Source organism: Sander vitreus, chromosome 7 (genome assembly GCF_031162955.1).
Source record: "Sander vitreus isolate 19-12246 chromosome 7, sanVit1, whole genome shotgun sequence".
Classification (NCBI taxonomy): Eukaryota; Metazoa; Chordata; class Actinopteri; order Perciformes; family Percidae; genus Sander; species Sander vitreus.
This window is the reverse complement of record NC_135861.1, coordinates 14,800,413-14,826,386: the sequence shown is the minus strand read 5'-3', so window position 1 is coordinate 14,826,386 and position 25,974 is coordinate 14,800,413. Positions and strand designations below refer to the sequence as shown.

Sequence of the window (25,974 nt, the reverse complement as noted above, 5' to 3'; positions counted from 1 at the left end):
GGGAAACTTGGGGCGGGTAAAAAGCGCCAGCTCTCTGGAACACACTAGCAGAGAGAAGCCTGTTGTTTCTACACAGCGGATGGCCATTTGGTAGCGCTTCCAACCAGCCGCCCCTCCTTCTCTCTCTCTCTCTCTCTCTCTCTCTCTCTCTCTCTCTCTCTCTCTCTCGCGCTCTCTCGCACTCTCTCTCTCTCTCTCTCTCTCTGTGGCTCGCTTGCTCTGGCCCCATCAGCCCCTCCTCCACCGCTGTGTTGCCAAGCAACGCAGGGCTGGAGCAATCTGAGCAGGGGCAGAGCGATTCAGGGAGCAGATTGGCGGATGATTTATTAGCTGGGCTGGAGAGCAGTGAGCTCAGGCAGCTGAAATGGAGCCTTAAACTGGAGCCGACATGCAGAGAGGGGAGGAGGGAGCCAGCAGGAGAAAGAAAACGGAGGGAGAGGGGGGAGGAGAGAGGGAGTATGCACACAGCTCCTCTATGGAGACGGACAGCCAGACTGTGTAAATAGTACAGTTGGGGAGCATAATTAAGGTGACATAATTAGGACAGACACACAGGCTGCACGGGCAGGTCTAATTATTGATTAATCCTGCCGTAGTACTACGATGCAGGAAATCTCAATCCAAACTTTTTTCCTTGTGCGGTCCCTCGGTGGTAAAACCAAACTCAATTTGGTCAGCAGAATCCCCCTCTGTCTTAAAAAATCAAAGACCTACTTCTTCTGAGAGTACTTACTCACCTTTAATGTTCTTTCTTACTCTATATCTCTCCATCCAAAAGTCATTTTCGAGGCACTTGTGACTTGTGTCAGGTGGAACACGGAGCTCAGTGTAGAGGCACCTCTTTTGCCTTGGACAAAAACATCTGCCAAATGAATAAATGTAACAGATTTGTATCACTGCAGGTCCCCAGCCTCAGGTAAAGACGTAGCACTCTCACCTAAAGAGAAAATAAACACATCATTGAAATTTATCCTACCTCATCCTCAGGACTACCTCTGCTTCAGGATTATTCAAATATTCTTGCATCCTCTTGAAATTTTGCAGGGAAGTTTTGTTTCCACAAATATTTTTGAAGCTTGAATTTCAACTGAATATTTACTTAGTTTTCTTATCGCCTGTCAAACAAGCCCTGTAATGTTGATCCTCTGAATCTCTGCAGTGGCGTTCCACTGGTCATATGTAGCTCTGATGAAGTTTAACTGACAGTCCAAATGGTAATCTGCTCTTAACCCTGAGTGGTTGGAGATGGGTTTCAGATGTTGGGGAGTGGGGGGGGGGGGGCAACTTGTGTTGGAGATGGCTCCATCTACTGGCTAATCAACCGCTACACCTTCGGTCTGATTAATGCAAATTAACTGCTGTCTCATGTCACCGATGAGGACGGGCTCTATTTGTTCAGCTGTCAGCTCTTTTACATCTAGCATTTGATCCGCTTATGTTTGATTATTTTGTCTGGTGTAACTCAGACCTTGTACTTAACAATATTTTGTTCCTCACAATTACGCTGTTAAACTTGAGGCTATTGAATTTGTCTGCGTGATGGAGATAAATACAGCTATTCATTCCTGTTGTTGAGATAGGTCTGTCCTTCTTGCCTGTAATTTTCCCTCCTAAAAGACAGTTGTATTTTGCAGCTGGCTGTGTTACTTCTGTAAATTTGGCCTTTGTTCCCCACCAAAATATGGGTATGTAAACAATCTGTGGTTACACAATGTACTGTACATAGCATTGAAAATTAACTCCTGACACTCAGGAAAGACTCCATGTCTGGTTTTCCTTCTCACTTGTCTCGTTCCACCATGTCCGAGACCTTTCTCCACACAAATTGTATCAGCCTGCATCCTCTCTCGGGCTGGTAGCTAGTTGAGTTTGTGCCTCTGTTCTGCTCACCCCAAAGCTCTGAATGCATTTAAAGGACTGCTGTAATTTCTATTTCAGTAAAGTAGGCAGCTTTGGTGTAGTTTTAGTACAAACAGTGGCCTGGATTTTCTTTTGTGGGGGGTGAGACATGAAGCCTGCTGGTGCAGTGTCTAAAGGAACGAGAACAGGCTGAAATGAGCGCCGTGCTGAACACTAACATGAGGCACAGGACTCCACTCCAGGTTTTCCAGCCTGCTGCGAACCAGAGGCTCTCTTGCAGAAAGATCACATGTAAAGCCTTCCCCTTTGTAGTGGAAGAGCAGAGAGTGACAAGCTATTTCTTGCTTGTAAAAGAAAAGGGGAAAAACAAGCAGTGTACCGTCAGAGACAGTGTGGATTTGCCCCCAAATTTTTCCTTTACCTGTGGCTGGACGTAGAGATTTGTGTCGTGCTCCCTGAGGACTTTTCCCTGCTTTTTGCTGGAGTTACTTGGTGGAAACGGTTGGCTGAGATCACTGAGGAACAGGGCTCGCCTCTGGAACAAGAAAGTAAATCTGTTTGGTTGTCTGCTTCGCTGGTTATGAATGTTTTCAGCCTCCGCTTTTAATGGCTCGCGGTCTGTGGCTCTTAAAGGAGAAGAAATACATTTAGGTTGTTCAGCTTTTTGGTATTTATTTGTTTTTCAGATGTTTCTGTGCTCATTGAGGTGGGGTGGTATGTTCATATTGAGTTTACATGTCAGATTAAATCTGATGTTATGATGTAGCAATATCTGTCATCATGACGTTCATCTCCATTCACTCATTTAAGGATACATTTGTCGATTTTTAAATTTTTGAATTTTATATGCTTTTAAAAATTGTGAAAATGTACAGACAAAAATAGAAACTGTCCACCATGCACAGTGCATGCAAGTTCAGGCTTTGACTTTAAACTTTTCATCAACAACACGTTGCAACAACATGCATACTGTCAAGTATGTTTTCATACTAGATTATATATTTTTTAACTGTTTTCTCTCCACACGAAAAGACAATCTGAGCTTCTTACCCTGCCTTACTTATCATTTCCTCTCTCATTTTGCTTTGACATGGCTGTGTTTTTTTTCCAGACTTTAAACGGCGACAGAGATTTGTAGATACACATCAAACCTCCCCAACCACAGATGAGCGAAATGAAAACAATGTTTTTTTTCATGGTGTTAGCCTGTAACTTTATGTGGTCGCCGTTAAGCTGACTTCACGGATACTAACTGGTTTTCTCTCCCTTTCTTTCTCTGTGAAAAAAAAAAATGCAGAAGCGTTTCATTAAAGGGTTGAGACAGTTCGGCAAAAACTTCTTCAGGATCCGGAAAGAGCTGCTGCCCAACAAAGAAACGGTAAGACGATCTAATTCTCTCTATACTGTTGAACTTTTTCCAGTGTGTGCCATTTGTTTCATAGTACTGAAACATATAAAATGTGGCTCCTACCAATATTTAACATTTTTAATGTGATAATTTGAGCTTGGCTGTTTTTTAACCACAGGCCTTATTGATAAGAAGTACGTGCTGTCAGCCAACAACTGTATGCAGAATTGTTAGACCTCCCTTCAGGCTGTCTGAAAAATAAAAACATTGTTATACCTGAGAAAACACAAGGCTAAATGTGCTTTACAGATTGCCACTGATACCTTACAACTGACACGCTAAACATTAATTAGCACCTTTTGTTAGCAAGTAGTAAACAAGTTGTGCAGATGTGATGGGAGCCACTGTGTTTATAGCACATCTCGGGTCGGAAGAGCAGCCTGCTTTATCTCATGTTTGTGCTAAAGTGTTACAGCAGCACTCAAGATTTTTTAGTTTTTTACATTTTCATCAACTTTCAGAGTAGATACAGCATAATGCCTTCCACAAGGATTAAAAAGCAGGTTACGATGGGAGCCTATTTAAGTGAATATCAAACAATCTGTAATAGTTGTATTTTTTTAAAGGAAACAATTTCATTTAGGGTCTCAAAGTGGTGAATTGAAGTTGAATGATAGAGACAGAACACGTCTATCTTTTAAACGTCCAAATTCATTATTTTGATCATATAAATTAGAGATATATATTCATATTCAAAGAATTAGTTTTTTTGTGTGTTTTTTTTGTTTTGTTTTTTTCTCAAATGATCATAGCTAAAAATACAGGCTCATTTGTTTGCTGACATCACTGGTGTCAACAATCCTTCAACAGCATCAGAAAATATTAATAACTTAGATTTTGTTGCTGTCAAGTGTGAGTCATTGTAGGCACCTAAAAGTGAAAGTAGGTTCCAAATTTGTATTTTGAATTTGGCATTTGAATTGATTATTGTGCCTTTAACAGGAATATATTTATAATGTGTGTTGTTATTACATTTTACCTTATCTTTCTTGGTAAGATTACTGACAACATTTTAATTAAAGGAAACAAATTGATTTTATATCTGCCGAGCTTTGAGGAACTGTTGTAATGTGGTGTTCATGTACACGGTCAGAAGGATGTCAGTTTCCTTTCTCAGTGTATGGGTGTGCGCATGCGTTAATGTGTAAATCAGTACTGCACATAACTTGTTTCATGGTACAAATGGACTAACAATGATAAACAACAAAACATAGTAACCACATAGACTTTGTGTTGTTCCTCTTTAAGATGACTTTTACTATAATCTTAAACTAATTATATCTGCACAAGGAAAACTGATTTTTGTTGTTGTTGTATCTCTACTATAAAGGGAACACGCTGTACACATGCGTTTGCTTCAAAGTCCTTCACACCTTTGACTTAGCTGTTAAATTATTCTTAGATATGCATTTTGATTCATAAAGCAGTGCAGACCTTGCTGTTTCTGTGAGACTGCTTCTGCTGGAAGTGTGCCGCCACAGTGCTGACACAGACATTAAAGGAAATCAAAGGTGTTTGTCATACTTCTCAACACATAATTTCCTTGTCTGCTGTGAGCTGAGGATATGTCAGCCCTGCTTCTTACAGCACCTACATATCATGTCATGTGTTTTACTTCATAACTCTTTAGTCTCACCTCCTTTGTGCTACATTTTGTATTCCTCAAAACCAATTTGGACCTCTTGAATAAGAGATTAAAGTGTACGAACTGGTTTTGAAATATACGACTAGTCCAGTTGATTGGCTATAAAGGAGGTATTAATGTATTTCAACCTGGAGGGGGAGTCTTCTTGGCAGGAGAGGTAATAGACCTCCAGGACCTAGGCCTGCCACCACCACCGAGCAGAGAGAGATTAATTTCCCCCTCCAAATGGAAAATAAACTGCCCTTTAAACATGTGAAAAGCAGAGAAAATAACTGGGAGAGCACGGGGAGGATAGCAGCGACCAGAGGAGAAGGGGTAAAGTGGGGCTTTTGCTCAATATAGCCACTGAAAAGCCTGGGTTGTCGCGCAGGAAAAAATAAACTCTTTGCTTATGATTGAACTTGCTTTTGTGCTGTAAGACTGAAGTTGAGCTCCATTTATTTTCTGCCTGCTACCTTACCAAATCCTATCTGTGGAACATGAGCACGACAAGATATTTTAGATTTTCCTATTATCTCTAGTAACAGGCACGTATTTCTGTCGTTCCACTTGCATGCAAAGCCATTGAAAAAGAAGCATGTTGCAGAAATGAGGGTGTTCCTGCCCTGAGTCCCCGTCGGACAACTGTTGTTGAGCCGGAGTGCAGAGCATAAAGCCCTTGGGCTGATATCCAGAGGTCCAGTACAGTGTGTCTGCCCCTCACCGTTCCTCCCGCTAGCCCCTATTAGCCGCGCTGCCCCTGAAGTGCCAGCGCGGCTCAAACACTCAATGCCAAGGGTAAGCACCCAGCCTTGTGTAAACACACCAGGCCTGACTAGCACTCAGGAATGCTTTATATAAAGTCACATAAAGGCCCAGAGGGGGAAGTGGGTGTGTCGTCTGACCGTCTGCAACTAGCTTTGCTGCTGCCACCATTTCCTTCACTCCAGAGAGGACGTCATGGAACATGAGCTTGCTGCTTCCAGTGTTTAAACAACTAAATATGCTGAAATGGCAGATCACAGATAACTCTGCTCATGATATTTTGATTGGAGGGTTTTTCATAAAAATGTGGTTTTAGGGGATATCAACTCACAGTATTTGCTGAACACATTTGTATCAACTACAGCTCTGTTTGCTGCCAAACAGATAAAATTGACAGTTGAAAAGCCGATCAAATTAAAAAGTTTTGGATAATTTCCATACATGACTGAACCCAAACCATTTCACTGGTGGGAAAAGGTACTGCAGTTAACTTTAAAATTAATTGTTGTGAAGCTATTAATGTGCAAATAAGAACATAACTAGAACTTGATTATTTTAGGGATAATATGCATCACTGAGTAAAACAAACTCATGGCTAAAACTGTATTCAGTACAGCTTGTGTCTTTGTTTCCTATGAGAGAAATTATTATTTGCATGAAAATAGCAGTTCATATCGGTGTTCTATGTATTTATTGATCATAAAAATGTTTCACAATAGAACATAGGGCAACCATAATCTAATAAACTAGATTAGGGCTGCAGCTATCGATTATTTTAGTAATCAAGTATTCTACCGATTATTCCATCGATTAATCGAGTAATCGGATAAGAAATACTTTTGTTTTATTGAAGAGCAATAATATACAATAGTTTGGTTTCATTTTCGGAAAAAGCTAACTTTTTATTGCCTACATTGCTTACAATATCATATCTCAAAAGACTAAACATATTAAGTGCATTTAAGTGCCATATTACATTGTTTTTAAAGAAAACATTTTCTGAAATGCAATAACAACCTCAAACTAAGGTATGCATTAAACATACATAAACATTACCTTAAGTTGTGCAATTTAACTTTCAGAACTACAAGTTTCAACCTGAGACTGATCTGTATATAGGCCTATATAAATATTAGTTATTCAACCTATTTTCATTTATGTATTTGATTACAATGCTACACAGCTCTGTTACACTTATGCTAGTAGATCGTTGATCTGATGTTTCTCCGTGAAGAGAGAGAGTGAGAGAAAATGGTGCGCAGTCAGCTGTTTTTCCGAAGGGATAGCCAACAAGTCGGCTCTTTAGATCAAATGGTGGTCACCACTACGTATTTTCTTGTCTTTGTTTGTGGTAGTTGTTGTGTTTGGTGTAGTTTTATTGTCCATATGACTCTGTGATTTACTTTTGTCGGGTCCGCTTCGTGGAATGGATGATTTAAGTTAGACTCAATGTTTTCTGTTGAGATGCTGAAGCATTGACGTCGTGCTATTCTTGTGGTAAGCTAGTTCGATTTTGCAGTAGACACACTGTACAGAGTTTTCGTTTTAATCACGTTTGAACTGATTCCAAACTTTGGACACTTTCTGTCGTTTTCTCCAGCCTGTCTCTTCTCTTAGCCCCTCACTATTTACGCTCTTTCTTCATTTTGTAATCTGCGCCGTCAGTCTTCACGGCATGTGTCGCCAGCAGCGTTAGCACCGGTGTGCAACAGTAATAATCATCCGTGCGGAAACACCGTGAGCGATACAACGTTGGTAACATTGATTAAACGAAGCTTCGAGGCAAATCATTTTGCATCAAGGTTTTTTAGTAATCGAATTATTCGAGTTACTCGAGGAATCGTTTCAGCCGTAAACTAGATGAAGCAACGGAAAACAATTTACAAGCATAGAAAAAAAGCTTGGTGTGTATGTGAAAATATTTATCAGTTCAGTTTTCCCTCGAGGCTCCATTCTTGCATCCTGTTTAGTTTGTTTTCTTGTGACTGCTCCCCTTTACTCTACGTTTGAATGTTTAAAGTTCATACAGTGTATCGGCACAGAATTAGCATTAGCACCGACATAGTTAAACAATTGTATTTTAGTAATCGTGTAGAATTTAGATATTAAAAATTGAATTTTTAAGTTTATTTATATGACTCTATATAGTAATGTAATACAGTTTCATTAACACATTCAGCTGGTACTTGCACAGCAAAACATCAGCTGCAAGTCATGTAAACTTACAGGAGGTGAGAAAGACAGAAAGGTGCAGTGTGTTAGAAAAGCTAACAAAGGTGAAACCACAGTGTGTTTTTGGTTCGTGTTGCCGTCACAAGTAGAGATGGTCCGATACCATTTTTTGCTTCCTGATACCTGAACTTGCGTATCGGCCGATACCGAGTACCGATCCGATACCAGTGTGTCATATATGTTATTATGTTTTAACAACTGTATACTACTATCCTTGTATGGATGTGATATGATTTCTATCTTTGTTGTCGGTCTGGCTCAGGTTAAACTCTTTGTGAAACATGAATGCCCCAGAACTTTCTTTTATTATGCAGTTTGACAGTCAGCTATAACGGAAAAAACAACATAAATAAACTACTTTAACGTAGATTTTCTTTAGGGCTTTATTACGTGGTATCGGATCGGTGCATAAACTCCAGTACTTCCCGATACCAGCGTTTTAGGCAGTATCGGAGGCGATACCGATACTGGTAACGGTATCGGAACATCTCTAATCACAAGTCAAACAAGTGTCCTCAGATAGCAAATAGTTTGATTACAACAGCTGGGCAAGTAGCAGCAATTGAAACATTAATTTGAAACACTATAACTTAAATTCCCAGTTTGTGTTTGGTTTTAGCTTTTGATTGTGGCAGGTGACGGAACAGTACAGGTCACAAAAGTCACTGTGACTGTAGAGCATGTTATAATTTTAAAGGCATATACTACAAACACTGCCTTGCTTGTCTCGACACTCAACCAGGAGGTGATGTGCTGAGCGGTTCTTGCAGCATCTTGTTCTCTGGGAGAAAAGAGAGCACTCTGCCTCCCCAGGCTCTGTCATTTACAGGATGGGCAACAGGAGAACAGTGTTCTCAACACAACCTCACAGCAGATGTTTGCCCTGGTACAATCTGTACAAACGTCAAATTAATTCATTGCCATCTCCTTAGCTCAGCAGCCAGAACCTTGGGGATGACTTTGATTATAAATACTTTGGTTCAAACACTAATTAAACCAGCTACAAACTACAGGGGCTTGGTCCAGTTGGCAGCAGCTGTCAGTAGTGTGACAGCTTTCGTGTTTGGTAAATGATATAACTTCTTTAGGCATTGAAATCGCTGTCAGCTGACAGAAGCTCAACCAGCACATATTGATGTTCTTTTAGCAGACCGCAGGCAATTTAACGCGGCAGAGTGTGGGCAAAATCTTTTTTTCCACCTAATAGATGGAGCCAGAGCGAGCCAGAGCTCCCTGTGTAATTGAGTTCTTTGGTAAGCTTCATGTTGTGGTTTTTGGGGACTAGCTTATCAGCAGAACACGCAGAATCGACCCTCCAGCAAAAAGGCACTGTTGCCATCCAATCTGCTTTCATAGGCAAAAGCGCTTACAGCAGGAGAAACACTAAGAGTGCTGATTCTTCAGCATGTGCATCCCTGACCTGTGAAAGCAGAGCTTATTCAGTCATTCTCCAGCAGAAAGGCGCTTCGCAGCAGGGATTGGCTGTCTATTTAACTGCCTTTCACATGCACCCTGCTCCACCAGCCAAGGTCCTTTTACTATTCACTCACCAAAAGGCTAAAGAAAGAGAAAATCGTTTTAAGTTCACCTGGTACCTTGTCATTTTGCAGGGTGTTTTTTTAAAATCATTTTATCTGCATATTATGTGACAAGTTCCTAGTGAACTGAAGTAATAGAGCATTATTTTATGTAATCTGTATCCTATGAAGATAAATCAATTAAAGATTAAACATCAATAGGAATGCTGTCAAAAGACTCAAAATAAATAGATTAAATTTTTTTCTTCACTTTGGGACATGTCAAATGGCCCTGCAGGCATCACAAATACACTTCTGACCTGCTCAACCACATAAGCGTTTTCAACAACGTTACCCCCTACAGTTGCAGTCAGCATGAAGATGATAAAAAGTCAAGCACCACTCACTGAAACGATGCATTGTACAACCTGTCATGGCTGATGAAAAATACCAAGTCCAGGGGTCAAGCACATACATAATTAAACCCTCGTTTGATTTAGCTCAGAGAAATACATCCCCCTTCACCTCACCGAAATAAATCCGCAAGCAGTCCAGCTGCAGACTGTGGAGGAAGCAGGAGGAGCACAGGTTCATGCTGCACTAATGGGTATTTACACAACTCACTATCAGCCACCAGAACCCAGAAATCACATGCTCCCTGCGCACTGCCTTGATTTTTTTTGCAGAGATTTTTATTTGCAGAGTGATTTTATTTTTTTATGGTTGTGGTTGGTTTCGATGTTGATTGTCCATTGTTATCCTCTGCTGGCTCTTTATTCCTCCCTCTCGGCTCTCCACCACACTCGGCCCTCCCCCTTCTCAGCTCTTCCCTGTTCTCTCCTCCTTCCCCTGCTCTTGCCAGTAACGGCCTTAACCGTTTGGCTTCATGTCAAAGCAGGGGCCTTTTGTGGCTCTGTCACAGATCTGCCAGGAAAAACAGAAACCATCTGTTCGGGCCTGGGCCTGAGAGGGGATGAGGGTGTAAATACACAAGTTTAGCCCTCACCCTCAGCCCTGCCCACGCACACAGGACCACCGAGCCCAGTGTAGGATACGCTGCACTCCCACCCACAATTAAACTGTACTCTACAGAGGTTTTATGGGTAACCTTATTTAGTCTTATAAGATGGTTTACAACTCAGTCACTGAGTAGAAAACCTGTTGAATTCTGTTGCAAAAAAAAAAGGTGCACTTGCCATTACTGAAATCTCAGTTTATTTGAATGATAATTCCTACATATTCATATTAATAAATATGAGACTTGTATACAATATTTCAGATATTACTCTAAAGAGCTCAGATTATTTCTCACACACACACACACACACATATATATATATATATATATATATATATATATACGCGCACACGCACGTATGTAGACAACCATTTTAAGTGGCAATAACCGGAATGGAAGCCCTGAGTGTCGTGATAGGAGGGTAAGCCCTTTCCTTGTCGGATAATCCACTGGCCAGAAAGCTCCTGCAGATGGAAGCAGTCTAAAAGGCCTTATAATACTGAGCTTATGTTGTCACTATCTCATGTACTGCGGAGCAGCAGCACACTCTGTACCTCTCTGCAGTGATTTAGCGGACTGGGGGGAAATTATGGTGCGTAGGCCCGGGCCAATCTAGATTTCTATTTCAAGTATTTCCATGAATTTTTAGCGGGTACCTGTGAACTGTTTTTAAATGCAAGTACATGGAATGGTTTCTGTTTTACTTTTATCTTCATTTTATAAAGAAATGGCAACTTTACTCAAAAGCCTCAAATAGTACAAACAAACTTGCTGGCTAAACACCCAATCATAGAGAAAGGAACACAAGGTAATGAAAGTTTAGTGTGCTGTGGGCATGTGGTAGCATGACAAAGTGACTTTGATAGGGAAAAGTACACAGTCAGTGTGAGAGATCGGATGTATGTGACTTCAGGGGGACACAATTCAATGTGCAGGCAGGCTGAGAGAGAGTTAGTCTGTCAATCTCCCTTTGACACTAATTTACAGCACAAAGCCTCTCTCAACCACATGCCATGTTCATGTTCAACTGCACTTCACTCACAGAAATCATATACTGTATAACTCCACTACACATTGAAAGTTTTGCCTGTGTTGTCTTGCGTACATCAATCCTTCCTTTGTCAATGTGACTGGATTCAAAATTTGTATTCCTGAACTCTAAAGATGAAATATATAACAAACCTAAAGAGTTATGCTTTTTTGCAGTATGCAGTATTTCTTCTTGGATTTCTTTTTATTTTCAAAATAAACTTACTCAAATTTGACAAAGCTGCTTCTTTTGTTTTCCCCTTTCCATTCACACCCGGCTGCACCAGCTCATCGATGCACCTGTTCATTCCTGTTCAAAAGCCCAAGTTAATGTTTTCATTAGCCCCTGCCTAATGTAATGGTACTTGACACAGTGCAAGTGATGGAGAGGCAGGGTGACCTTTCCCTGTGTCTGCCAAGCTGTTGTTGAGGCCGTGTAGTTGTCAGCCTGCAGCGAGGCGCTGCTGAGAACAGTCATTAAGCACTGAGCAAAGCCAGCGCTCGGCACCACTCAACACTTTTGATCTGCACATTTCAATTAGATTTCACATCAGGAAGCCTGCCTTCCCTCAGTTAGCACCTGCGCCCTTCCTTCCCAACAGGCTGAAGAGGGAGGCACACAGGAAACAACCAGAAAGTTATGTTAGCGGCCTGAAATGGATGCACAAACACATGGCAACATAATAGAGTTTTTTGGTGATCATCATTAGCTGCTCTGTCTTTGGCATGGACAGAAACAATATTTTAAAGACAAATGTTCCACAGGTTTCCTTCTTTATCCAACAGTGTTTTGTATTTTAAAGGACTCCTACTTATTTGTCTCTGCTGAGCTTCTACATGTGGTTCCCAGTACTCCAGATGTGTTCATCTGCAACAGTCTTTAGGTCTACAAAACCCTAGCACAAGCTGTGGGCTTGGGATAGTTTTACTCTGGAGCGCTGGCTTTGCCATAACATGGCACAGCACCTTAATTTACCCTGAAATTTGAGAAGGTTTCATTTAGCTCAGACCCCCTCAGTGAATGTTCCAGCACTGCTTTGGCTGATAAGACTGAGTCCTACAGCCACTGGTAGATATGAATTCCCCCTAAGAGCCACATGAAGGGAGATTTTATTAAACAAGAATACGCCCCACTGAGGAGCCCTCCTCAGTGGCCAATCCTTTTTCTGCCAATTAAAGCAGTGATTGAGAAAGACTTGTTTCTTAATGTCAGATTCCTCGCACGACTTGTTGAAGCGATAATGAAGCAAACAATCCCTGACCTGTTTTCTCACAGCAAACAAGAAACCAACTAGCCTCCAGTAGTTTTGTATTTAATGAGATAAGAAAGTAAAGCTGCAGTTACCTTTATGTGTCCATTAAAACCAGGCTATTATACTATTATAAAAATTGCTGGCTTTCTTACAGTGCTATTTTCTCTTTTGGTTAAAATAGGGTTGAGTGAGAAGCTTTTTATAGCCATTTACAACTGTCCACCACTTCATCATATCCTTTCCTGCCTTTGTTTGTTATGGAACATTTTGATAGAAGATGTTAAGTTGTAGCTGAAAAGCTGTTAATGCATTTTAGAAAGCAATGCACAGACTAATTTATGTCAAGTTTCTCAGCTGAAGCGGAGAAGGAAAACAATCGATAGCCATTAAACCCTGGGAGCTTTGTTGCACAGCAGTTTAACAGACCTCAGACAGTAGATGGGTGCCCTCTGGGCTGTAAAGATTACAGGTGACTTACTGCTCAGCCAACAATCGCACCACACCTTCATGAATATGTTACAGAGGCAGTGAAGGACCACTAACAAGTAAGAGTTCATGGTGAGGGAGGAAAGGGCAAAGCCCCACAGGAAACTACATAATTGTGCCTGACTCCTGTCGCCAATTTTTAAGGCTTGTGTATTATGAGTGTGGCCGGAAAGCCGCAATTAATATGCACAGGCTGCCTCAGCAAAGTGCTTTCTGATCCATGATTGCATGTGTTAATGTTTCAGTTGGGTATTGATTTCCTGGCGGCCTTTTGTACACTGGATTTATCCGCCTTGCTCGCTGGCAAGCGCACCCCTTCGAATGTTTGATTAAAGTTCAATTGACTCTTCCAGTGAAGGGGCGAGGAGCCATTTCACTCCCTATTTGTAGCGCCAAAGCTCTGCCTGACATGTTCTTTTGTTCCTATTCAAGCTCCTGCCACCCAGGCAGCCACCAATGCACTGATCCTAATATCCCTGCATTCAGTGAGCCTCCTCGCCTAATCCTGGGACAGACAAGGCCACAGCATAAACATGCCCGGCCAGCTACAAATCCTGGCATGGACTCTCCAACTCCATGGCCTTTCACTGTGAAATACTGTGCTGCCTGCTAATGTGTATTTTCCACATATTCACATTCAACCTAAATGCAGATATTTCAGTCATTTATGTCCAATTTTTTAATAACTTAGAATTAGACCTTTCATTTCTTTTAATTCAGTCACCTCTTTGCAGTCAAAAGTGATGCCTCCTCCTCTTTGTTACTCCTGGTTGTGTTCTTGTGATATATTTGCCCTTTTTAGCTGACCAAATTTGTTTTGTTGGCTTATTTCAGGGAGAGCTGATTACCTTCTACTACTATTGGAAGAAGACCCCCGAGGCAGCGAGTTGTCGAGCCCACCGCAGACACCGCCGCCAGCCCGTCTTCCGCCGCATTAAGACGCGAACTGCTTCAACTCCTGTCAACACTCCCTCACGCCCCCCCTCCAGCGAGTTCTGTACGTATATCTGATGCCTTCAATGGCAGACAGAGGGGAAAGGGGAGACATGACCTGGTGTATTCTGGTGTTCAAGCGATGTATGTGAAGTGTTTTTTTCTTTCCCTCTCTCTTCCAGTGGACCTCAGCTCAGCCAGTGAAGATGACTTTGACAGTGAAGACAGCGAACAGGAGCTAAAGGGCTACGCCTGCCGCCACTGTTTCACTACCAGTAAGACACCACGTTCCACATTTACAGACTGACACTCATACTGGTCATGTGGACTTGCTTGGCTATTCCTGTCTTGATTAGGATCAGTGTGAGCCTGCACAACACAGCGCTGTGTGACAGATGGGCATCAGAAGATGTCAGGACTAATTTGATCAAATCAGACATGAGCCGTTCACTCTCTCCACCTCATTATCTTTCCCCTCCTTTTTCACAGCTGGCTCCCAGTACCGGGCTCCCATCTAATCACACTTAGGTTATTGCCATCACAACTAGAGGGGCTAATAATTTTGGCTTTATAGTGTTAACCCATATAGACCTTATTAGTACCTTGCTGAAAAGTAGTTGCAGCAGAGGACAGATTCATACATTATCACTGATTCATCTCTTGCATAAAAAAATAATATTTATCTCATTGGTGTTAAACTACAAGTTACATTCTGACATTTTCTATATTCAACACTATTACTGTACTTCTGAGATCATTTCTGTGTGTCATTTTACAACTGTAAATGGCTTTCCTCAGCCTCCAAGGACTGGCACCACGGGGGCCGGGAGAACATCTTGCTGTGCACAGACTGCCGCATTCACTTCAAGAAGTACGGTGAGCTGCCCCCCATCGAGAAGCCCGTGGACCCGCCGCCATTTATGTTCAAACCTGTCAAAGAAGAAGAGGATGGACTCAGCGGGAAGCATAGCATGAGGACCCGACGGAACCGAGGCTCGGTGCGCATACACTCATCTATCCCTTTATTTTCACCTTCAGGACCCATAGTCTCAGAGTTATCCCTGGAGCCAGACTCCAAAAGCAATAAGCTTATCATCTCTAGACAATTAGCACAGGGACAGCTTTGACATGCATTGTTTTATAAACTTAGTTTTATAAAGATAGTCAAAAAAGTTGGATTTGGACATGCGTATAGTGTATGCCCATCTTAATTTCTTCTATCCAAATTATATGGAGCCCTAATATTAGTCATGATTCATGTTTACTCATGTTCCATGTTTTTATCAGATGTCGACGCTACGTAGTGGTCGTAAGAAGCAGACAGCCAGTCCTGATGGCAGAGCCTCGCCTACCAATGAGGATTTGCGCTCCAGTGGACGTACCTCTCCCAGCGCAGCAAGTACTGACAGCACTGACAGCAAGACAGACTCCATGAAGAAGCCCAGCAAGGTAAACACAGCGTAGACTGCTTGAAACTTTGTTTTTCTATGCACGTATCTCTGTGAAATGTTTCCTAATGGCTCTGCTGCTTTTGCTCTACAGAAGATTAAAGAGGAGGTTCCTTCACCTATGAAGAGTGCCAAACGGCAGCGAGAGAAGGGAGCCTCAGACACAGAGGAGCCTGAGAGGGCCAGTGCCAAAAAGTCCAAGACACAAGTGAGTCTTTGGTCTTTTGTTTTGCTGTTCGGATGTGTTTCAATGGAATGCATGGACTTGGTTTTATGATACTCATGCTTCTCTCTCCTCTGTCCCTCAGGAGCTGAGTCGGCCAGACTCACCCTCAGAATGCGAGGGGGAAGGGGAGGGTGAGGGCGAGAGCTCTGATGGACGCAGCATCAACGAGGAGCTCAGTAGCGATCCTAAAGACATTGACCAGGACAACCGGAGCTCCTCCCCAAGCATCCCCAGCCCCCGTGACAATGAGAGTGACTCAGACTCATCTGCCCAGCAGCAGCAGCTCCTGCAGAGCCAGCATCCTCCAGTCATCCAGTGTCAGCCAGGCACCTCAGCCGCCTCCTCGGCACCACCTCCGCCAACAACCTCAGCCCCTTCACTGCCCCCCACAGCGGCCTCCACCTCTCTACCTCCCCAGCCTCTGCCCCAGGCAAGCCCGATGTCTCTTATCCAGTCAGGAGCATCCCTCCACCCTCAAAGGCTTCCTTCTCCACATTCACCTTTGACTCAGGCTCCGCCTCCTGGCCTGCCAGTACCACCTCAATCATTACCCAGCTCGCATCACGGGCCTATGCCTCCCATGCCACATCCACTGCAGCCTGGCCCCTCACACATGCCTCACCCTCACTCCATGCCCCCTCAGGGCTTCCCTGTGGGTCAGTCTCAGGTCCCACCCCTGCCAGTCTCTGGCCAATCACAGCAGAGGCCGCACACGCCTCCTTCCCAGTCCCAGTCATCTGCTCAGAGTGGAAGCCAGCCTCCCAGAGAGCAGCCACTGCCCCCTGCCCCAATGTCCATGCCTCACATCAAGCCCCCACCAACCACACCCATCCCTCAGATACCCAACCCACAGTCCCACAAACACCAACCCCACGTGTCAGCGCCTCCATTCCCTCAAATGCCTTCAAACCTGCCTCCACCTCCTGCACTCAAGCCCCTCAGCTCTTTATCCACCCACCATCCTCCATCAGCACACCCACCTCCCTTACAGCTCATGCCTCAGGGGCAACAGCTTCAGCCTCCTCCAGCCCAACCTCCAGTTCTCACTCAGTCCCAGAGCCTCCCACCATCAGCCAGCCACCAACCTCCTCCAGCTCCTCCTCTGCCGCCCTCCGCAGCAGCCTCACACCCGAACGGGCCACCGCAGCCGCCATTCTCGTCTCATCCTTTCAGTACAGTTCTACCTCCAACTGGCCCTCCCACATCCTCATCAAACTCTATGCCTGGCATACAGCCTCCATCTTCCTCCGCTCCACCCTCCTCCATCTCCATGCCACTGCCTGCCTCGGTCACTTGTGCCGGCCCGGGCCTGGTACTCCCACCTGTACACATCAAAGAGGAGCCTCTGGATGAGACAGAAGAGCCAGAGAGCCCTCCACCCCCACAGAGAAGCCCCTCCCCAGAGCCTACCATCGTCAATACGCCCAGCCATGCCAGCCAGTCAGCACGGTATGTCTACAAACACCAATTTCTACCCAAACGCTATATGTAAAATAGAAAAACATACACCTGCACAAGTTGTTATTTATCAGTAGTCTGTCGAGCTGCCTACTGTCTTGTCTGGGGATGCTGATTAGCTCTCAAACGCATCCAACAACAAAGAGTCTCTGCCTTCAGATTTTAAGGCTTTGATGTAAGTAACAAATCGTATGTGCTCCCCGGCAAAACGGGCATCCAAGGCCACAATTAGCCCTGAGCTCTGAGGGGCTGATGGCAAGGAATTATTGGGGATGGAGAGCAGGATGATTAATTACAGTGAGATGCGAGTGAACTGCATATGAGTATATGTTGTTGCTGTGCTTACAGACTGCCAATGAATAGCAATGAGGGTTTTAATACATACTCAACATAGCAGCAGAAGTGAATGCAAAGGGAGTTTTTCCCTTTGAATATTGGACCAGTGTACGCTAATACAAGCTGTCTTTTCATCTAATGGGACATTATCCTGCCATTCAAAATGCATAACTAAACATGACTCTCTCTAGTTTTTTTTGTTTTAAGTATTAATTTATGAACTGGAATATCCTTCCATTTTTCTCAGTAAATATTGAATGTTTTATCTCGACCATGACCACAGGTTCTACAAGCACCTGGACCGGGGCTACAACTCATGTGCTAGGACAGATTACTACTTCACTCCACTGGCTTCATCTAAACTGGCCAAGAAGCGAGAGGAAGCTCTGGAGAAAGCCAAGAGGGAAGCAGAGCAGAAAGTAAGGGAAGAGAAGGAGAGAGAGAGGGAGAGGGAAAAAGAGCGAGAAAGAGAGCGGGAACGAGAAAAGGAAGCAGAGCGAGCTGCGGTGAGTGGTTTTGTTTGTCTCCTTTTAGTTTGCCAGTGGTTACTTTTTTTCTAAATCTTGCTAAACATGGTGTTTCTCTCCTCACAGAAAGCCTCCAGTTCCTCTCATGAGGGCAGAATGGGTGAACCTCAGATGGCCGGCCCCGCCCACATGCGTCCACCCTATGACGGCCCCCCCACTACGATCGCAGCTGTGCCTCCGTACATTGGACCTGACACCCCTGCCCTGCGCACTCTCAGCGAGTATGCCCGACCCCATGTCATGTCCCCCACCAATCGAAACCACCCCTTCTTTGTGTCCCTCAACCCTGCAGACCCGCTGCTGGCCTATCATATGCCCAGCTTGTACAACGCTGACCCGGCCATGCGGGAGCGCGAGTTACGAGAGCGGGAGATGCGTGAGAGGGAGATTCGTGAGAGGGAGCTGAGGGAAAGGATGAAACCTGGTTTTGAGGTTAAGCCTCCAGAAATGGACACACTTCACCCTTCCACAAACCCCATGGAGCACTTTGCCCGGCATGGGGCTATCACTTTGCCCCCCATGGCCGGCCATCACCCTTTCGCCTCCTTCCATCCGGGCCTGAACCCATTAGAGCGTGAGCGGCTGGCCCTCGGTGGGCCCCAGCTGCGGCAAGAAATGAGCTACCCAGAGAGGTTGGCTGCAGAGAGACTCCATGCTGAGAGGATGGCCACAGTGGCCAATGACCCCATCGCCCGCCTACAGATGTTCAATGTCACGCCACACCACCACCAGCACTCGCATATTCACTCCCATCTACACCTCCACCAGCAAGATCCTCTTCACCAAGGTAAAAGAAAGCCCTGTATACATGCATGCAAATGCCACTGACTATACCACTTACAATTACACAATACAACTAATTGAACTGTAATAGCTATATCATGTTTTATTATATTAAAATATATATTCACATATAGAGGTATATATCGTAAATAGAGGTTGTTTAATAGTTATGTCAAGATGTTCTTGTCTTTTCTCTTATGATGGCAACCATTTTATCAGAGTAGCTTTTTACATTTCCTATAATGGATCTCAATCTCAATCAATCTCATTTAGAATTAAATTCTCAGTTTTAAATACATTAACATTGTCTGGTCTTCTCTTTATGCATGAAACAGTAATGTTTCTATAATTACATTTACAAATGGGAAGAATGATGAATTAAACTCTAACATGTCAATATTTCAGTATGTTCCAAAGACTTTTACAGACACATTTAGCATGTGTTTGATACATTGATTTTTTGTATGGAGTAAGGTCTATATTTATATATTTATTTATTATTAAATGGATGTATTTAGCTTCATTTTCTGAATCTTTTTTGGTGTGATATTAATGGTATTGTGTAATATTGTTTACTTATGCATTTTGACATAGAAAGGGAGATCTGTATTATCAGCACATATATTCTCTTATCTTTTTATAAACCATTGGTAAATATAAATATATTTCAAAAATAGTAGAGGATCAAGAATAGAAGTGTTACTTATTCAAAATGTAACAATTTTAGCGTACAAATTGCTCTATTATTTTAAACTATTAGCAAGCCACTTTAGTAAAACATCATGAAGTCAATTTTTTCTAGTAAAATAATTGTGAATAAAGGTATGAAGGATTTTGGCTAGAATTAAACCGGTGACAAAACAAACGTCACATTTTCTAATCAGAGGCAGTGCCAACTCTGTGGTTCAAGGTTCTAGGAAAAGAAGTTTATTTAAAGAATCTTTGAAAAACTGAGCTTAGATGATAATGTAAGCAGAAACTGGGGTCACTTGAATTGTTATAAGCAAGTCAAATAATGTACAATAAGGGACTTAGTAGATGAAAATTTAAGTTTTATGGGGGGGGTTCATGTTAAGTAAGTAAAGTATCTTGTGCTGTAATCTGAATCAAGTTTTCTGTAAATACAGTTATAAATATAATACTCCTCTCATAACAGTGAAGAGTGAACAGAAGGGACTTTGAATTAATTTCATTAATTAATTAATTTCACTTCCATCTTTTCTAGTTTAAATGTATTACCATATGGTCTGAAACTCCAATTTATATGTTATTGTCTTTGTAGTAATGTATAGAGAAGTGACATATGAGATTGGATTAAAGCATATTATATCTTCATTAAGTTCTTGATAGAGCCAGCTGATGTTTTTCAGTGGATAAATATAGTTAACTTGTCCCTGCACTCTTTGGTCAACCCTGAGAGGAGAAACATTATATTAAGCTGTGTATCACTAATGCCTGTAGCATGAACTGTCTGTGATACACTATTGTGAAATGAGTGTACCCTGAACCTAAGACTCTGACGCCAGAAGGTGGTGGTGAATGTCTTGTGTGTCCTCCAGGCTCTGGGGGCCATCCCCTGGCAGTAGATCACCTGGCAGCAGGACCTCACCTGGCTCGCTTCCCTTACCCGCACGGCGCCATCCCCAACCCTCTCCTCGGCCAGCCGCCGCATGAACACGAGATGCTGCGCCACCCAGTCTTCGGTAGGCTCTCTGCCAATATCAACTCGCATTAACAGCAATATCACATCCAATCTATCAATCCGAGCTCTGCCAGATTGCCTGATCAAATCTTTTGTTTGTGCCTCCTCCAGGTACTCCATACCCACGGGACTTACAAGGAGGTCTGCCACCGCCCATGTCCGCAGCCCACCAGCTGCAGGCCATGCATGCCCAGTCCGCTGAGCTCCAGAGGCTGGCCATGGAGCAGCAGTGGCTCCACGGACACCATCACATGCACGGAGGACCACTGCCTGGCCAGGAGGACTACTACAGGTCAGATAAGCAAGAGAAATTAGACTTAAAAACATTTGCATACACTAAGTGTGTGTGCCTTTGATTTGTCAAATATTAATACTTTTTCGTTTGTGTTTCAGCCGGCTCAAGAAGGAAAGTGACAAGCAGCTGTAACCAGCCAAGGGAGGCAGCGACTGACAGGTGCAGGACACAGGAAGTTGTTACAGAGTTGTTCATTCAGTTTTGAAGAACGAAGAAGGCCAAGTGGATCGTCTGAGAATTCTTCTGATATTTGTTTTTTGTTCCTGTCAAGGACTTTTTTTATTATTATTATTATTTTTCAAGACATTGACTTTCTTTGGTATATAGCCAGTAGTGACAACGTCCTCAAGACTCCTGCATGACAAGCTTTCCTGACGTTTTTTTGTAGGTGCTAGAACAAGACACTGTGCTTATCAACAACAAAAAAAAGACAAGACTGGTCAGGCCGTTTATGGAAAAATAACAAGTGCTATCTTAAACTCAACATTTATTTTAATACATTGTTGGAGGTTTTTTTTAATAATTTTAAGAAAAGCTACAGCATGGTGTTTTTTGAGTCTGTAAATAGTATATATAAACATATAATTATTATTATAATTATTATTATTATTATTACTAGGTGTGGACTCCAAGTCTCCAATATAATTGTTTTGAAGCATTATCCCTTGTTTCAGAGGGGAGCACCATGGCATTATATCAGCAGTTTCTGAGAGAGTTGTTGTTCAGTTATAACGTTCCTCTGACATCACTGTGTTAGATTTAGTCCCACATACACTATGTAAACCATAAACCTGTCAGACCCACGTCCATTCATCATACAACTTTGACACGCAGCAGGTTGTCAGAATGTGTAAACTTAACGTGTTGAGTTAAGGATTTGAAACACTTGAAAAGGCTTCTGTGGAGTGCACACTGAAGCAATGGATTAAAGAGAAAACTAAATTTTGCACTGGGAGAGTGTCCTTGCGCGCCACTCGATTTGGTTTTATCCTTTTGTTTAAATTAATATTTAAGTCAACACATTGGAGTAATACTTTTTTTTTCTTTTTACAGAGAAGGATTTTAATTATGATTTTAAACTTTTGGACGGCAGAAACCTATTTGGCTAATTTTTTTAAATTACCAGGACCTGAATTTTATCTTTGTTCACTATATCAGGAGGCTAACAGGACTTCAGGATTGTTTTAAATGCGTGAATGGTTGTGAGTTGGTGCTAGTTGTGGGTGTCCCCTTTTCTTCACCTGGTCCAGTCACCCATGTTTGCTGCAGGGCTCAAGTCCGACTGAGTCATCCTCCAACTAGGCTGTAATAATGTTCACTGTGACACTAGAGGGGGGGTCTGCCGACACGTGGCGACCAGGAGGTAGAGGGTCGATGATTGTGTGTGAGAGTGTGCGTGCGTTCCTTGGGAATACACACGCACTCCTGGGCCTCAGGAGTTGTGTGATTGTGTGTGTGCCACTGACTGTTACAAGTTGTGTTGACCTGTCATACCAGTGCACATAAGCCCAATATGTCCTTTCTGTTTGTTTGTTTGTTTTTACTGTAGCCATGACATGAGACATGATATTCTGCTTTTGTTCCATGCACTAAGACTGTTTGACTGTCATGGACATTTAGAAAACTGTGGCTTTTTTAAAATTTTCTTTTAACCAAATGAAGAACCTGCACTTGCATTTGAAAGTGTCCATATCTTTTCTTTGGAGCACTGTAATTTACATTTAAACGCTTGCAAACATCATCAAACTGACCCCTTTTTTAAAAATCCCAAAAAGTCTTTGAAGCCCCGACAAGAACCCGTCACTTTGTCTTGCCATCTCCCACCGATTCCTGTCTTTCTTCTGACGACGTACTCCTCATCATCATTACCTTGCCTCATTTTCCTGACGATTCCCTTGCCTTTTACTCCCTCTTTTTGTCTCCAAAACCTTTGATGTTAAGTGTTGTCAATGGTTTAGCTTCTTGTTTCAAAGCGGCAATAGCAGAATGTAAATTCTGACTGCTAAGATTTATATATATACTGGTATCTTGAAGCTTATTGTATATATGAGTAGTCGCCATGGGATGACACAATGTAAACAAAAAGTAGAAATAATAAGAAAAATTGTGAGTCCTGTGTTCTCTCCATTTGAGTATTTTGTAATTTTTTTGAAAAATTTGTGGAATTAAAATAAACGACTAAGTTACACCACAAGAAACGACTTGATCTTTTTTATACCTTTTGATACATTATATTTATTTCTTTGTGAACACATTTGTTTGTGTGCTGAGGTAGAGCAGTTTGCTAAATCCCATCAGCCGTGAGACAATAATCTGTTTTAAGGGTAAACAATTTTGATTACTCACTGCTCATTCACAGAAAGGCAAAAGAAGAAAGCAAGCTGAAAACACTCTTAATTCCCTCAGTGTTTTTTTTGTTTGTTTTTTACATTTGTGAAATGTAATTCTCCAGCTGAGCAGAGGGACTGATGCTGGGTCTGGTTTGATAATACTCATGTCCTACATTTGCTCTTGAATAATAGTTTTTGCTTGACTGGAGAAACATGTTACAGGATAGATCAAGCATTCCTGTTTCTTATTTCTTTCTTCAGCCTTCCATATTCTCAGCTTCACAAACAGAGCTTTAAGAGAGCACCCCAGCAGCAGGTAGTAAATCTTAGAGCTGAATATTGCACTGCTATGGTTTACTAACATCAAAGCCAGGCTAAGCCAAAAGGAACACTTACTCGGGCTGAGATGCCTTGCTATCAGCGGGGCAGGGCTGTCATTTCATCTTGTGTGTGGGGGGAGTGATAGACCAGCAATCTGTGATGGTGTGCCGCAGCGATGGCTGTCATTTTGAGAGGAAGCTATTATTCTACTGCTGCTCCCTGAAATGATGCCCTGTCCTCAGGAAAATTGAGGTTCCTTGGATGCTCTATCCTGGGGCTGTCATGTGACGGCCGCCTTGTGAGGAGGTGCTGCTTGTTGTCGCCGGCTCGCCTCACCTCCCCATAAGACAACAAGACGTCAGAGGCGAGCAGCGCTGGCTGGTTGAATAATTCATCTCCCCTCCTCCTCCTCCTCCACACCGGCGATGGAGCGACTGTGACTTGTGTCAACTCAAATCCTTCTCATAATACTGTGTGTACCCCTCAGGCAGCCACACAGGGATACATAGTCTCAAGAAATCTGCTCATTCTGTCTGAATAGCAATATGTCTGGTGCTGTTCTCCTAGTGTTATTGTATCTGTTGCAGCAAGTCTCGGACATAGAGCCTCCTCATCTCCTCCATCCTCGTGTCTTTTCTTTCGCTCCACTGGGCCTGCCTGCTGCAGAGTGTGATGCTCAGTGGCAGAGAGGAGCCTACATGCTATTAGTGCATTCAGTCGGAAGGTAGCTGTGTTCCTTCAGCGGGTAGATCTGCGGCTTAAAATGAGCTGTGTTGACACAGAAAGCAAATCTGCTGTTGGCGTTATTCCTCATCCACTGTCTGAATTAGACATACTTAGTTGTGTGTGTTGCAGAATCAAAAATCATTAGTTCCATTTTTTTCTCTTTAGATCTGGTATCCAATCTGATATTCAGTAATTTAGAAAACAAGCAACCTGTGCTTATGTAAAAAACAACTCCACAATAAATTGAGCACAGCTGTAGGAGTTTGATGCATGCAAACAAAGGTAATTAAATGCATCTAAAATGTAAATGAGCCCAAGGTTCGTCCCTGCATTTAAAACATCAGAATATGTATATCAATGAAGCAACCTTTACTTTCCAAGGAAAGGTTAAAGCAAGGTTTTCCTATAAAACACTGGAATGATAACTACACCTGGGAGGATACACTTTTAAGGTCTGCTATATGGTAAAATACTTACAAATAGATTGTCATGTTGCAGTCTGCTTTCCAGCACGTTTCCTGTAAGTCAGAGTAAAGGTCCTACAGAGCAGCCGTGGAAACAAACTTCTGCTTCATGAAAGACAGAAACATCCTTCAGATTTCCATGTAAAAGAGCCCACAGTTTGCCCAGTGTCTCTGACCCTCTCTTCCTCTCCCCCAGCTGTAATCATCTCCCTCCTCACCAAACATGACACCAAACTTCTTCCTCAAGTTAGTCCAGTAAGATCTGTGTATCAGTGTGTGGTCTGCAAATTCAGAAGTTAACTGTGATTTTAAAAAGAAAATGAAACCCAAGAGGATGTTAGGCCTTTTGGCACCGTTAAATAGATGGAGCTATCGGGCAGGACATTTTTCATGGTCTGGGGATCTTTTTTGGCAAACCTTTAGTAATAAACTATGAAGTAATGCTTTTAGTATTTTAATTGTTTGGTATTGCTACTTTTTGGTAAATTGTCTGAATACTTATTCCACCACTTCTTTATACTCCCACTACTTTTCAGTGTGAAATATTATACTTTTTACATCTTTACTGTAGTTTTCAGATTAAAAATGTTATCCACAACATATAATGCATTGTTATATCCAACTTTCTGTCTATTCCATGAATTCTTCTTACTTTTTTTTCTCCACCTTTTTTTATTTAAATTTTAACAATAAATGACACACAACATAGGCCAAAGTGAACAAAGCATAGTTAAAACAGTATGTCACTTCCCCTCCAGTCCCCCACCCACCCGCAAACCAACCCAGTTCAGGTCCAAAACACACAGGGACAAACAACACAGACCCATGCACACTGACAAGCACACACTGTTAAGGACACACAACATCCAAAAGATCAAAGTAAAAAAGGTAGACAAATTAAAAGAGATAGAGAGGAGAGGCGTTAAATGGTGCAGTCCAGAAGGAGCTCAGTCCTCCAAGTCAGGCGATAAGCTGAGGGAGTCAACGAGTTCTAGGAAAGGGTTCCATGTCTCTAGGAATGTCGAGATAGAGCCTTTCAAAGAAGATCTGAGCTTCTCAAGCTTCAGATTGTTGAGCACCTCTTTAATCCAACGGCCGTGTGTCGGGGGGCGGGAGAGCATCCAGTTGAGCAAGATCAGTCTCCGGGCTAGCAGAGATGTGAACGCCAGGACTCGCCTTAGTGCAACAGGGAGGTCAGCGTCAGACGAAATGCCAAAAATGGCTGACAAAGGG

General features: G+C 42.7%; 1 protein-coding gene across 6 annotated transcripts in view; it reads left to right on the top strand.

Moving 5' to 3' along the window:
• The window catches only part of rerea (arginine-glutamic acid dipeptide (RE) repeats a), a 133,174-nt gene extending 110,598 nt beyond the window's left edge, over positions 1-22,576 (top strand). For 4 of the 6 annotated variants that reach the window (XM_078254810.1, XM_078254809.1, XM_078254814.1 and 1 more), the window contains 12 exons: positions 3,158-3,238; positions 14,027-14,189; positions 14,308-14,400; positions 14,924-15,123; positions 15,413-15,574; positions 15,668-15,781; positions 15,882-17,248; positions 17,877-18,099; positions 18,187-18,907; positions 20,433-20,606; positions 20,717-20,897; positions 20,999-22,576. In XM_078254810.1, coding sequence (XP_078110936.1) covers positions 3,158-3,238; positions 14,027-14,189; positions 14,308-14,400; positions 14,924-15,123; positions 15,413-15,574; positions 15,668-15,781; positions 15,882-17,248; positions 17,877-18,099; positions 18,187-18,907; positions 20,433-20,606; positions 20,717-20,897; positions 20,999-21,032 — 3,513 coding nt within the window. In that variant the 3' untranslated portion in view covers positions 21,033-22,576. The remainder of the gene's footprint in view (positions 1-3,157; positions 3,239-14,026; positions 14,190-14,307; positions 14,401-14,923; positions 15,124-15,412; positions 15,575-15,667; positions 15,782-15,881; positions 17,249-17,876; positions 18,100-18,186; positions 18,908-20,432; positions 20,607-20,716; positions 20,898-20,998) is intronic. The other 2 variants (XM_078254811.1, XM_078254815.1) reach the window with 1 other exon arrangement.
• The last annotated feature ends 3,398 nt before the right edge of the window (positions 22,577-25,974 follow it).